This window comes from Scomber scombrus, chromosome 19, assembly GCF_963691925.1.
Source record: "Scomber scombrus chromosome 19, fScoSco1.1, whole genome shotgun sequence".
NCBI classification, from domain to species: Eukaryota; Metazoa; Chordata; class Actinopteri; order Scombriformes; family Scombridae; genus Scomber; species Scomber scombrus.
Window position 1 is genome coordinate 15,349,068 of NC_084988.1, and position 13,806 is coordinate 15,362,873.

The window sequence follows — 13,806 nt, forward strand, 5'->3', positions numbered from 1 at the left end:
AGGCTTACATCTTGCCTAGCCTCTGATAATTTAAGGACTATTTCTCCACGCCAGCTTGTTTTAATTACTGAGAATAAGTGGCAGCATTTGGTCAGGTTTATGGTTCTTCTTCAAAGAGCAGGCTTGGTTTAGACAGACCAATCTGTGGGACTGCAGAGCTGTAAATCCAAAACTGAGCAACCACTACCACTCACAATGCCAAGGGCAGATGCAGGCAGCCTAACAGGGGCGGGTGGGGGGGTGGGGGGTTTCCTTTTATATATCTGAACAAACAATTGACATTAAGTCTTACTATAAGGGTTGAGGTCATTTAAAATTATTAAATTGTGACATGACAAAATACCAAAGGAATTGAACAATTCTAAATGCATTTTTTTTTCTGAGAGAGATTTGAATTGGCATTTGTAGGATTTAGACATCTTTTAAGTGTCAAAGGAGCAAAGAGAAAGCGTTCTGAACCAATTTGACAGGAGAAACCACTAGATGATAATGGAAACAAAGACTTAAGACATGAAAAAAGGGGAAGATATCAAATGGACCGAGAATTGAAGTGGATTGGGATTTCTTTTGAGTAAAAACTATGACTGAGAAGATAGTTCCAACTCAGGGTCAGAGCTGGGTTTGGGTTAAGGGGAGGAGGGGGAAACCCCTGACTTTTCAGTGAACTCATTTCTATTCCCATACAACACCCCACAACTCCCTGCTAATGATGAGAGCCCTGAGGCAAAGAGGGCTCGGATGCATGGGGCTCACTGTGCTCAGCACAGACTCAGCAGCCATCAGGCATCTGTAGCAGACCTAGCCAACTGTTTTCACTCAGACGCCGACTTCCTAAGAGCAACGAGGTACAACCTGAGCTGGCTGACAAATCACTCCCAGGTCTGAGGCTTTTACTGTTTGCCAAATCACTGCAGGCTGAGGAATTACTGAATATTGATATAAAAATTATTACATTTTCCACATTCTTCTGGTTAGTCATTAATTTGATTTCCTATGTAGGTGAATTCTGCCTAATAGTCTTTGTTGTGTTAAAGAACAACAAAAACTAGTGAGCCTGAAAGCAAAAAAGACAAATCACCAACAAATTTGATTTGAAACGAGATGACCGGCTGCTCTTGCCAGTCAGTCAAATTAACCTCTTATGCTTTTGATCAAAACAGAATTAACAGGGAGGAGATGAGATATTATTGCCCAGCATGGTGCACTTTCAAGCTGAACAGCCACACATCTACAGTATATTACTCGACAGGATGTCTTGTATCACACTGAGCAAAGGGACTTCCTGATTCAAGGAGTAATTAATCACTCTGGACCTGTACCAGCTCTTTTATAATATTTTCTATATATAAAATTCAATATTTCAACATTTCTCCAATTTGCTTCTGCTGATGCCAGTTCATTCATGTGAGACAATGCTCACAGGGAGCTCTTGATCTTAAAAAAAACCCTCAAATCTATGCCAGCCATGGTTGCAAATTATTTCTTGCATTTCTCACTGTATCCAAGTGGACAATGACCACTTGATTTGAGATTTAAAAACAACAGTTCAGTATATATTTAGGCCAAGAAATAAAGTTATATCATGTTAACTGTAACTTTGCCACCTCAGATAAAGGGCAGAAGGTGTTGCTTGGCATAGGAAAGCCATTAATGAAACAGAGGCGAAAATAAATCCAAGGAAATTCAACAGATAATTATAAACAAACATATAAATGAAATCTGCAGCCTCACAGCAAGCTGCTATTCACTCTTCCCTTGCTCACTGCAATTGATTAGTAAATGGCTTTTACCTTCACAGCCTCACCTAACTGTTTTCCATCTCGGGTTAGACAGTTTGAGCTAGATTGATACAAAGCTTTTAAAGCAAGTAGAATAACATCAACAATCACAGTTTCCTATGAGCAGACACGCACAGACAGAAAGTCATTTACTAGAGAACAATTTTATCCTTCCTACCTCAAACTGACAGTGACTTACTGCTTAGTGCACCTAATGGTTAACGCCTGTAGTCACTATCACTGATTTATCAGACAATCTGGAAAACCATCACAAAACACTCTCAAAAAAGAAACACATCACAACAGGGCCATGTTCTCGATAAGTGGGTATCCTGGTTATCGAGATTATAAAGCTGACAGTAAAACATGAGTCTTGTTTTTTGGGATTTTTCAAAGCTGTTTTAAAATGAATCTGGAACTATCACAGCAACAAGTCCTTAAACCCATACAACTGAAATATGAAAAATCTAATTTATTGTCTACCATGATAAGATAAACTCACAATGGATTGAGATGAATGATTTAACACACACAAACACTGGTAATGTTGGAAGTCAGTGCTTGATGAAAAGGGAGAGGAGCAACCTTTTCATAACAACATGATATGACACGTGCATGGTGCAATTGTAGTGAAGCTCATGTGACACTCAATCTGTGCTGGACAAACCCAAGTTTACCTCCTTGGAGAAGAGCTCGACTTAATTGAATTATTTAAATGCTCAGACACACACTTAACACACGCAGGTGTTTTCAATTATCCTGGCTGATTAGGCCACCACTCAGGTTTGAAGTTGGGTAGAGCTAAGCTTCAAATGAGAGCTCCAAACTCAATGTAGCGGTGAACTGTGTTGTAAGTTTAAAAAAATTGCAGCAAATCCTTTTCTGACTTACCTTTAGTGGCATCTGGCTGCTATACTGTAGGTAGTTGTTTTTGTTTGTTTGTTTGCTTGCTTTGAGTAATCCATTCTAGTTCTGCCGTTGTCTCAGTAAAATGGAGGAGAATTGAGTGGCGATGTGGTGCCTACAACAGTGAAATACATTGGAAAACTTTGAAAGCAGCATCTTCCCAGAAATAATATTTCAGTAACTCCGGCTGATACGTAGGACACCATGTGAACATGAAGAACTATAATGTCGAAGAAATGTGTTGCTAAACTGGGCAACGTGTGTCCAGGTACAGTGCCATAGTCAATTAAGCAGTTTGACACGCTGACAGGGTCCTGAAACGAGGTAGCCTACAATCATGCAAAGAGAAACAAAGTGAAAACTCCAACCTTAATATTGGGAAGACATCCATATACGTATCATAGTGACTTTAGATTCAATCAGAAGGTCTTGATGTTTTCACCTTTTTCAAATTAGACTAAAACTTACAGTACCAACAACTAAAAAATAAAGTGTAAAGGTAAGTACAGTAAGCTACAGTTATTTCATTGTCACATACTGTGTATTAGTCAGCATTTCATTAATGAGCAAGTACAAGGGACATGTGGTTTGCTGGATAAGTAGGCCTTATTGAAGGCTGATTTATCATTTTTGTTTTAAACATCAATCCAGCTATTTTAAATATAGACTTATCTGATGTGTGTATGTATGGAAGTATTTCATTCAGCTTTATCCACTTTGCCATGGCATGGCAAAAAATGATTCCCTGAATATAGAATATTTGAACAGGGGAAAAACTCAACTCTGAATCAGCAGTAAGAAGAAACATTTTATTCACAGGTACTGTAAAAGTAAAACACAAGCTGCCATATCATACATTTATACACAGGGTTTGAAAATCCTATACAAAAACAAAGATATTCGAAAATATGGGTTTTGATATGAAATATGACCTTACATATAATAATTTATTGGAAAAAGGTCTTGGTTTGGTAATAGTTATTTAAATTATCAGCCTTACCCCACATTAGTGAAAACTGAAGCTATTGTAAAAAAATTGAATGGTAAAAATGGAGTAGAAATCATTCTTAAAAATGATTAAAAAATCTCATGCAGCATCTTCAGAGAGGGCCTGAGAGAGTACATCTTTGTAAAAGAAAGTAAACAAATTCATATTTGTCATAGATATAGAAATCAAACACACCAAAATATAACAAAGCCAGTTTGTTTTTCTCTAACGTTTTCACTGATCATCTTTGTTCTCTCTGTCAGCCATTTGATTCCCAACAAGCACATTCTGGCAGCTACAAAGAGCTGGTATCATGATTGAATTTGCTAAACAATGTCACAATCATTTGCTCTTATTTGCTGCATCATTTCACAGGAAACCAACAATTCGGGAGTCCTTAACACTGGACCGACTGATAATTTGCCTATATGAAAAAAAAAGAGTAGGGGACAAAAGAGGTCAAACTGCGTTGCTGCCTTTAAGTCAGTATTGAGGTTCTTGCAGTAGTTGCAGTAAATTGTATTGGAATGCATAGAGCTGAGGCTTGGTAGCACTTGAAAAAAGACTGTATAAGAGGCCAGTAGTCTTGCACTCATCTCATCTGTGCCCTTTTGTTTTACAGTATAAAGATAGCCACCAGTCCAAGCCCATTTAGAGAGAAATTGGAATCACTGATGAGCACTGCTATCAATGAAACCCTTCATCATGCCATCCACGTAAGCTTGTGTAGGGACGGTTAGGCCTCTCAGTGTTGCATGGCCACATACTGAAGCACCAGAGAGAATGGCTGAATCAAGAATAATCACTCACTATCCATCACAGTGGCCCTCTGATTGATATGTTTGGCTTAATCTCTCATTTTCAGTGAGATAAACATGGGCAAGCACAGCCTGAATAAGCTCTCCGTCCCCGAACATAACTGCCGCTCTACCTTAGTGCATCCACTGAGACCCATTTTGATCAAGGCAACTGGAGGGAAAAAACATTCACTCAACCTTGCAAGCTTTCACAGGCCAGCTGGCAGGCGAAGAGTGACAACAGCAAATGCAGTCCTTGATGAGATAACATAGTCCAGTTTGAAAATCTAGAAAACTACAGAACCAGAGAGTTAACATAAGGCGCAAGAGGCTGAATGAACATGGATAAAATGCTGTGACTGAGGTTTGAAACAGAGAAAAGGCAAAGTCTGGGAGCGCAATAACATTAGCTTATTGCTTTTTTCTTTTTTTCTCTTTATTTTTTCCCTTGAAAGGATATTTGTACACACCACATAATCATATAAATACACTTTACAATGTAATATAAAATATTTTTCTTAAAAGCAATATGTTCAGGGTTTGGTTAGGTATGCTTAAAATACCAACACCATATGAAAAATAATGACTCAAAACAATAAAAAAAGGCACTTCCAGGTGTTGTTCATTGACTCTTGAGTAAGTGATGGCCACTGCTGTAACATATATGTAACAGCATTTGTGCTCACGTTTCATTTCTCTGCCACTAAAACATGTCCTGGATAACGAGGCACTGTAGCTAAGTGGTTAAGATTTCCTCTGTTTTCATGCAAAGATCCACTCTCAGCTCATCTCTGTCTCTTGTTGTTCTTCATTCCAGTAATATCTATAAACTGGCTGCTACATTTCATCATCCTTCGTCTTCTCACTTCCTCATTTCTCCACTTCAACTTTCTTTTGTCCTCAGACTTCGACTTCACGCAATCCCTCTTGCATGCTGGGTGTTGTCATGCTGATGTCAAAGCACGTCACCATCATGACACGGGACTTGCATATGTTGACACAAAACTCTAGCTCCTCTGTGACCTGTGCCAAGGCTTCCAGGTATTCTGGAGACTCTTTATCCAAATTCTGGTCCACATCAACTGTAGAAAACAGGATATTAATGTTAGGTTAGATGGTTTGTCACTTAAGAACCCCTTAGAAAATTGCACATGATATTAAAAGTTGCTTACACTCTCCTGTCCACTTGCTTGGATCCATCATCAGCCGGGTTTTGGTGTCTTCCAGCTCCTCCAACAACACCTCATGCTTTGCCCTAAGTTCTCTCACTTGCTGTTGCCTTCTTTCCAACATCTTCAGCTTACTGTTAAAATATAGCAGGCCCTGTGAAAAAAGACAGATACTTGAATACAGTGTCCATTTACAATCAAATTAAAATGACTAAAAACAATAAGTTGTGACCACCTTGTGACTCACCTTGTCAACATCCTGGAATGGTTGCTGAAGGAAAGATTGGGGGAAAACACAAAAACTAGTTAGAATATTTAACAAGACACACATACATACAGATAGTGAGTTAATATACACATAGTAGACTCAATATATTGATGTAAATGTACAAGATTTCACTACTAATTTCAAAATGGTAAAAAAAAAAAAAAAAAGGAAAAGCAGTTAATTACTTGCCATTCTGGCAGTGATGGCTGGCAAGGCAACATGAAAGATCCCAATTGAAAGTAAAAATCAAACCACCATCTAGCTGATTTAATATCTTCTTTTAACAAATCCCTGTCTGGCTGTGCTGAACTTGTGGAAGCAGTTAATGAACCACAGAAGAGAAGTCAGCTATAAAAAGCAATCAGGCAGCCAGTGATGAGTCCTAGCATTGAGCTGATTTGGGATGGTGTTGGGCTTCCTTGCGTTCATCACAAATTCCCTAACCAATCTCCTCATAACATCTTCTTTTTCATTCTCACTCCCCCCTCACCACCACCAACCGTTTTCAGTGTAAGTTGAGTCATCACTCATATCCAAACCAATTAACCCTCGTTAATAATTGCCTCCTGAACTCTTGACATTTCTGAGGAGCCCTGCCAAAATACCAAGCTCTGGGAACCTCGGCACAGACATTTTAACTCCAGGATTTGCCACTGAGCTGACTGAAGGTCAGATGTCTGAGACATATTATTCCTGTCTTGTTCTTTAAAAAGAAACTGGGAAGAAGTGAGCTAAGGCATTCCCACAAAGCAAGTCAATGTGGCACATCTTGAGAATGTATAGGGTCAATGTTGCATATGCAAAAATATTGCTACGGCTTAGCAAGTTTGATTCATAGAGTAAGACCTTGATCCAGACATTACATGATCCAAAGTTCAGCAAGACGAACCACCATGCAGAACACATCAGTAGTGACCCTCTGCTCACCTCTGTGGCTTCTTCCTGACGCCGCCTCTGAAGCCGTTCCACATCATCGATCTCATACACCTTTATCTCAAAAGGCTCCTTCAGTGGTCCAGACATAGGGGGCAAATCCACCCACTGGCCTGCTGTGCCCACCTTCTTCCCCAGGGAAGAGGTGTCTGGTAGTGGTGCCGGGATAAGCCGTCTTCTCTGGAAGCCTACAAGGTTATGCACATGGTCAGACAGGCACCAGTTACATTAGTGACATATAATAGTATTTGCTGGGATCTGTGAGTAAATATGTATGAGTCTCACTCTGAAATGTAAAGTGATGCAGGGCTTTACACATGCCAGCCAAGTTGTGGTGATTGCATATTTATAAGGGTTTCATGAGTTACTATTCTCTAGACCTATATCCACATCTAAAATAAATTCAGATAGTTGGTCTGAGATGCACATAAATTCAAATGTTTATATGTACAGGGCTACCAAAACCTGAACCAGGTCACTATCACTCATATTCAGTTCATCTTATTTGATCATGACACAGTTAAGTCATCTTGTTTGAAACATTCATTACCATTTTCCCATATATGTATGAATAATGTATGCTGCTGATTCAGAGGGACAGAAAGTCCAATGAAATACCAATTTGTGAATATAATAAGAATGGATTCATAAAGTTGGGAATCCTATATGGTTAATTTCCTCAGAGAGAGCATTCATTTCTGGATGCTATTTCAATGTGTGAAGTTCCATGGGCAGGCACTGTTTGATAGATACTATTATGAGTATGATATATTCATAATGTTTGGGAATATTACCTATTCTTGTTATGTGTAAAACACCAAAACACAAATGAGTTTCTCACCATTTGCTCTCTTCTTGGGATACTTGGAGCTCCTTGTTCTCCCTGAAGTTGACATGCCGCTCTCACTCATCGAGTCATGGGCAGATGAAGCGCTGCATGTGGCTTCACTGTCACGGATCATACTCTCATAGCCGCTGCTGCCACCACTGTGGTAGAAAAGAGCTGTGCGGCCCATAGCTGGAGGCAGTTCCCCACTCAACACACTACTGTTGTCACTGCCGTGGCCGCTGCTGTAGCGTTGAGGCCGCCTGGGTGCTGTAATTTTGCTGTATGGAGAGGGCAGCATGGCTACGGGAGATTTGTCATCACTCACATTAACCCCACTGTCATTACCACTGTCTGAATCTCCAGAACCTCTCATGTGTTTGCCTGATATGTTGCCTGTTGCCAGTTCACTCACACGGCTGTTGGCAGCCCTCATGGCCTGCTTTGTGCCCATGATAGTTCCTCTCCCAGGTTTGTTGTTGACAGCAGCAGTGGACCGAGGAGCTGATGTCCTTCCCGATGGAGGAAGATTGGCATTGGTATTTCTGGTCACGGCAGTGGCCAGTGATTTGGTGGAGGAGCTTAGACCCTTGGAGCTGTTGGCTGACAGTGAGCGTGCCTTACTACCACTACCACTGACTGATCCTAATGCTCTGGGATTTACAGAAGCTTTTACCTGACAAGGTTTGGTTATATTTCCTGCACTTGGGGATGATGGGCAGGTAGCAATAGGAGAGCTGGATGAATTAGGAATACCAAATCTGGGAATGGATTTGCTGGATTTGCCACTGCTGCTCCCCAAACTTGCTCCACTATTCTCCCTACTAAGCGCAGCCCTGGAACCTGACAAAGACAAGCTTTCATATCTCTCCAGGGACATTTGGCTGCCATAATGCTGCCTAGTTTCACCTCTAGGCCCTCTGGCCTTCAGACTCGAGGTAACTTTGGCTGTGTTGAGGTCGGATTTGATGCTGGAATTTTTGAAACTGGTGGAATCTGCTCTATGACGTACCTCAAGCTCATCCTCTGATACAGCTGCCCTTGCTCCAAAGGCCCTCCCTGCCTCCCCGTATGCTGACTTTAAGGCACTTTGGGGCAGCAGGGTCTTAGTTTTGTGGTCAAGACTGGACTTTCTCACTGGTGGGGGTGGAGGTGAGGTGCAACCAGGTTTAGGGAGATTGCTTGATTTTTGTGAGTTAGCCTTGTTGTTTTTCCCCAGAGAGGAGAATTTAAGGCTTGTGGTCGATGCAATAATGTCTTGGGTTCCCTTGTAGTCTGTGGAGGAATGGATAACGGGTACTGTTCCCAGGGTGGTGGCACCTCGTCTCAGCTGAGGCATTTTGCTAGGTGGATCGGATTTCTTACAGGCTGACTTCTCACAGCCATCGACCACCCTTTGGGATGAGGTAGACTCCTGCACCTTGGGTGGGCGAGGTACACTATTGCTGTTGTTGGACGTTTTCCTTGAAGGGATGCCACTGGGGGGATTTCTGAGAAACTTGCTGGTGTTGCTGGAGTCAGAATACTGAGGTTCTGAGTGGTTGTCCAAGCGCTGCCAAGGATCCTCCTGCTTAGCCTCTTGCCTTGGTGGCTCTCTACTGTTGTTGCTGCTACTGCTACTAATATGAGAGATGGATGAGGTAGGTTTGATCTTCCTGGGAAGGCTGGAGTGGACTATGGAGGGGCCCTGTGGAATTTGGGAGGAGCTGAGTGAGTGAGCTTTAGTTATTTTAGAGGCGAATCTGAGGGAGCCTTTGGCTGATTCTGGAGATGGGGGGTACTTTGTCAGGGATAGTTTACTTGAGGCAGCACTGTCACTGTCTAGTTCAGAAAAACTAAATCCACTGTCATTTAATGAGTTCTTGGCATCTCTAGGAGAAGATACGCAATGGAACATATCTAGGGAATCAAAGTAAAAGGTGGCCTCTGGTCCCATGTGTTTGACCTGTGGAAGGAAGACATCTATAGAATGGGCTCCTTCACTCTCCAAGGTGCAAACACTAACCTCACTAAGCCAAGAACTTATAGATGAACCCCTGCTATCTATACACTCATTTGTTCCCTCCTGGAGGGGTGTGACCGCAATGTTCAACTCCGATCCTCCTACAGCTGATGTGTAGGCGTCAAATTCATCATTGATGCTACTGATGATGCTGACAGGTCGGGAACCAGAGGCCAGGGCCTGAAGGGAACAGTCACTATTAAAGCTGATAATGCTGGATGGCCGACCCTGATCAATGATACTGCCTATAGACAGCTCTTCCACCACAGTGAACACCAGCTCATCCTCTCCATTCAGCTCTACAGGCTGTTGCAAGGTGACAGTGGCTCTAAGGATGTCCCGATCCAGACATCTTTCCCTCAAGCTGGAGTGCATATGGCAGACCTCCACTGGAGCTCTGAGCATAGGGGAAGTGCAAAGATCTCGTCTTTTCACAGCTTGGTGGCTCATTCCCACAGGAGGCATTCTGGTGCTGGATCTTTCCTCTTTGTCAGTATTTTCCTTGCTGGAGTCTTTCTGCTGTGAAGGAGGTGGGGCTGGCTTCGGCAAGGCTTTCCTGTTTAAGTAAACCTTCTCCCTCACCACAGGTTCAGAATTAGGTGCTACAGCTGTTGCCAGTTTAGGGGTGCTAGCTATGCTTTCTGAAATCAAATCCTTCTCACCATCAGCACTGGTTCGGCAAACATTTTGAATACTCTCTGATGGTGCCCTTTCTGTAGGTATGCATTGCCTCTTGGCATTCTCTGGTATAGATTTAGTGTTGGGACTGCAGGTTGGATGTGCGGCTACAGATTTAGGAGATTGGTTCGGTGAGATGCCCTCCTGGGTGTAAGAACATTTCTCTACAGTCTTTGGTGAAACAGAGCCTTGACTCTCCTTAGATTTGTCCATCTTGGGGCTAACCTGGGTTCGCTTGCCCTCACCAACAAAGGCAGTAGGTTCTTCACTGCCATCTATACACTCCAGCCTCTCCTGCAGCTCAGCAAAAGTGTTGCATTTAAAGAACTGGTCTCTGTCCAGAGGGCCCTCTTTTGTAGACTTCTTCCTGTTCAGGGAGGGGATGATTGGTACAAAGGCAGGTGGGCCTTCATTGTCACTAAGCTCTCTGTCTGAGATCGCAGCTCCCCCAGGGCCCACGTAAATGACAGTATCACAAGACTGCTCACTACTGGAGGAGTAGTCTGGGTCACTGAGTAGGGAGGGCAGGTCTGGGTCCAGGGCTACCGTCCGAGGATGGAAGGGCCTTAGGTGGGGCGGCCGGCGGATCCTTCCTTCCTCACAGGAACTTTCCCCTCCAGATGAACTGGATGCATACTGCAAAGCAGAGTTCAGGCAAAAGAACCATGAGTCTTTTGGGATTTAAAAATTAAAAATGATCTCATTAAGTGATGACAGTAATATGATTCTGTCTTCTTATAATGTTAATGTAACAATCTTGTCTTTCTCCAAAACCATTTAACTGTCCTAATTTATAGCATATTAATTTCATGACAATTCCAGAGTGAAATAAATCTTGGGGCAAATATTAATTCCTATGAAATTACCAGTCAATATTTATCTAAAGGTTAAAAGTGCACATCAATAGTCACACAGAAATTAATGTCAATAATATGAATTGCTGTATGTGGACTGCATTATAATCATGCCTGGAACCAATACCAAATAAATACATGCTGTCATTCCATCTAATTATCTGGAGCATATATTTCCCTAATCTGAGGGAATGCATTACACAGTTCCTTAGGCAGTGGTATTGATTACATGATTATCTGTTGAGGAGCAGAGGAAAAACTAGCTCTGAGTTACTGCACTAATAATCTTTCATTTGCAGAGGCATTCACACATTCATTTACTTAATTGCTCCAAAATTACAGGAGGAAGACAAATTTAAGGACTTAAGTCATGGCATGAAATACGATGAATATAATTAAACATGCACATGCACATTAGGAATGTAATTGCTGTTATAGCAACACTTCAATATAATGTTAAATAGCAATTACTTTACATTCATCACTTATATACAATTGATAACATCAAATGAAGCCCAATTATTGTATGAGTCATAATTTAGAAGTATCATAATTTAAGTTGCTAAGTGCGTATTTTGTTATTGTAAAAATGTGCCACTACTACTGACTGGAATTTCATACAGTATATCCATTCAGTACTGTTCATCCAAATTTATCAGTTTATCAGTATACCTTAGTTTTCTTTTTCCTCATGCGGTGGATGCGGGATGCCAGCTGGATAGTGGTGAGTGAGTCAGCATAGTTGGCAGGAGAATCGGAGATATGGGCGATCATGGTGGTTCTGCAGTTGATGTTTCCAAGGGACTCCCTCAACAACATTGTCAGTTTGCTGTCCCTATTGGGTTTACATTGTTATTAGCAAAAGGTAAAAGTAGTTTACATAGGCTAGTTAGTTTAGGCATAGGTTTAGTAGGCTCTCAATGTCTCTGAAGTGAGAAATACTCCCACATGATGAGTCATTAATCTTTTCATACCTGACTTAGTATAACATAATCTTGTGCAACACAAATGAAAGCTATATCTGGCTAACTAAACAAACTAAATTGACACACAGCAAACCTGCACGGCTGACATCGCATGCAGAGACTTGCCTGAAACAATTATGTACAGATACCACTTCATAGATGCTAAAACAAAGAGAAAGTGAAAGAGACTGTAAAATTAACAGTTGTTATCTTACCTATAAGGTACATGTTTTGCTCCATTTGCTAAAGCCATAATGACATTTCCAAGTGCGTTTAGAGAAAGACACAAGCCTCCCCCTCCATCTCTGCTTTTACTCAGGACTTTTTCACAGCTCCCTAGGTCAATGAGGTGCAGCCTGCTCCGTCCGCCTGACACTGTGCCAATGACAGAAGAAGAAACAGGTAAGCACAGCACAGACACTCCCTCTCTGAAGTCAGCTCACACACAATGCCATGATGACAGGAGTGGCAAAGCTCAGCCCATATTCCCACACTGAAGTGATTCAAATTGTGCCCAGACTGGTTAACTCCCACCAGATGTGTACCTCTTACTCATAGTAAGTAGGAGACTCCATTGGACAGACACATAAAAATTAAAAAATTCCACTGACATTCAAAGACACATATTCAGTCCACTTTTAATAATTTAAAATCCAGCAAGAGAGAATTGGCTGTCATTGTAAAAAAAAAAACCACAGGGCTAGACATTGTGTTGTGGGTGGGTGTAATTGCAGGAGCAGCAGCAAAACATTAAACTCTTGTCAGTAAGGCTTCAAATCTTCATTCGCACTTGCCCCAAGCACAACACATGCATACAAACAAATTCATCCATAAACATTGCAAATAAGTGACTTGTCTGATGTTCCATTCATACCTTATAGTGCAATTTTCTATCTAGCCTAAAAAACAACTTGTGATTATTCAGTGTGACAGGTAGGTCACCTCTGCATACATAAGTAGGAAAAGGAATGTTTAAAGAGACACAACAGTTATATTATTTAGAGATTAGTATTTAGAGAAAGTAGAGAAAGTATGGACATCATTTACTGAAGTGGTTGCACACAGATACACTGGAAAGAATACATGTGAAAGTGCAGTGAAATTGACCAACAGTCATACTAATTAAGTGCATAAATGGGTGACGACAACATGTCACAAACACTGTCGTAGAGATTTAGGTGTAGAAATCAAATATTACTAACTTCCTCCCTTGCCACTCTTCTCCATGCGGTACTGGTAGATGTGCAGCGTGAACAGCATGTGGGAGTTACGTCTCTCTTCCTCATCTGCATTGGGCTTACTGGTGCTGCGTGCAGATATGGCTGCATCCAGGAAGAAAGCAGCTTTCTCAGCCGTTGGGGCACGGAGCTCACTCTGATTCTGAAGCTACGAGGTGGGAGGGGGCAGAGAACAGGGTTAGGGTGAGCAAAAGAGACCACATAGTGCTTGAGAAGGAGGACAGATCTGAAAAAGATACCGGGGAAGAGAGGGGAGCTTGTTAATTGGACCCCGGCACACATTTCTTAACCATTAGATTGGGTCTCAGGGGCAATTAAAACAGCAGATATGCACACAGAGGGGAGGAGGATTAGGAGAGGTAACGGTGGAGCAGGAGGCAGCGGCACTTCCCTTACCATGGATG

General features: G+C 41.7%; 1 protein-coding gene across 2 annotated transcripts in view; it reads right to left on the bottom strand.

Moving 5' to 3' along the window:
* Positions 1 to 3,498: 3,498 nt before the first annotated feature.
* The window catches only part of kif26ab (kinesin family member 26Ab), a 65,768-nt gene continuing 55,460 nt past the window's right edge, over positions 3,499 to 13,806 (bottom strand). For both annotated transcript variants that reach the window (XM_062439955.1, XM_062439956.1), the window contains 8 exons: positions 13,367 to 13,550; positions 12,380 to 12,539; positions 11,872 to 12,034; positions 7,681 to 10,981; positions 6,834 to 7,027; positions 5,886 to 5,909; positions 5,642 to 5,792; positions 3,499 to 5,551 (listed from right to left, as the gene is read on the bottom strand). In XM_062439955.1, the coding sequence (XP_062295939.1) occupies positions 5,370 to 5,551; positions 5,642 to 5,792; positions 5,886 to 5,909; positions 6,834 to 7,027; positions 7,681 to 10,981; positions 11,872 to 12,034; positions 12,380 to 12,539; positions 13,367 to 13,550 (4,359 nt within the window). In that variant the 3' untranslated portion in view covers positions 3,499 to 5,369. The remainder of the gene's footprint in view (positions 5,552 to 5,641; positions 5,793 to 5,885; positions 5,910 to 6,833; positions 7,028 to 7,680; positions 10,982 to 11,871; positions 12,035 to 12,379; positions 12,540 to 13,366; positions 13,551 to 13,806) is intronic.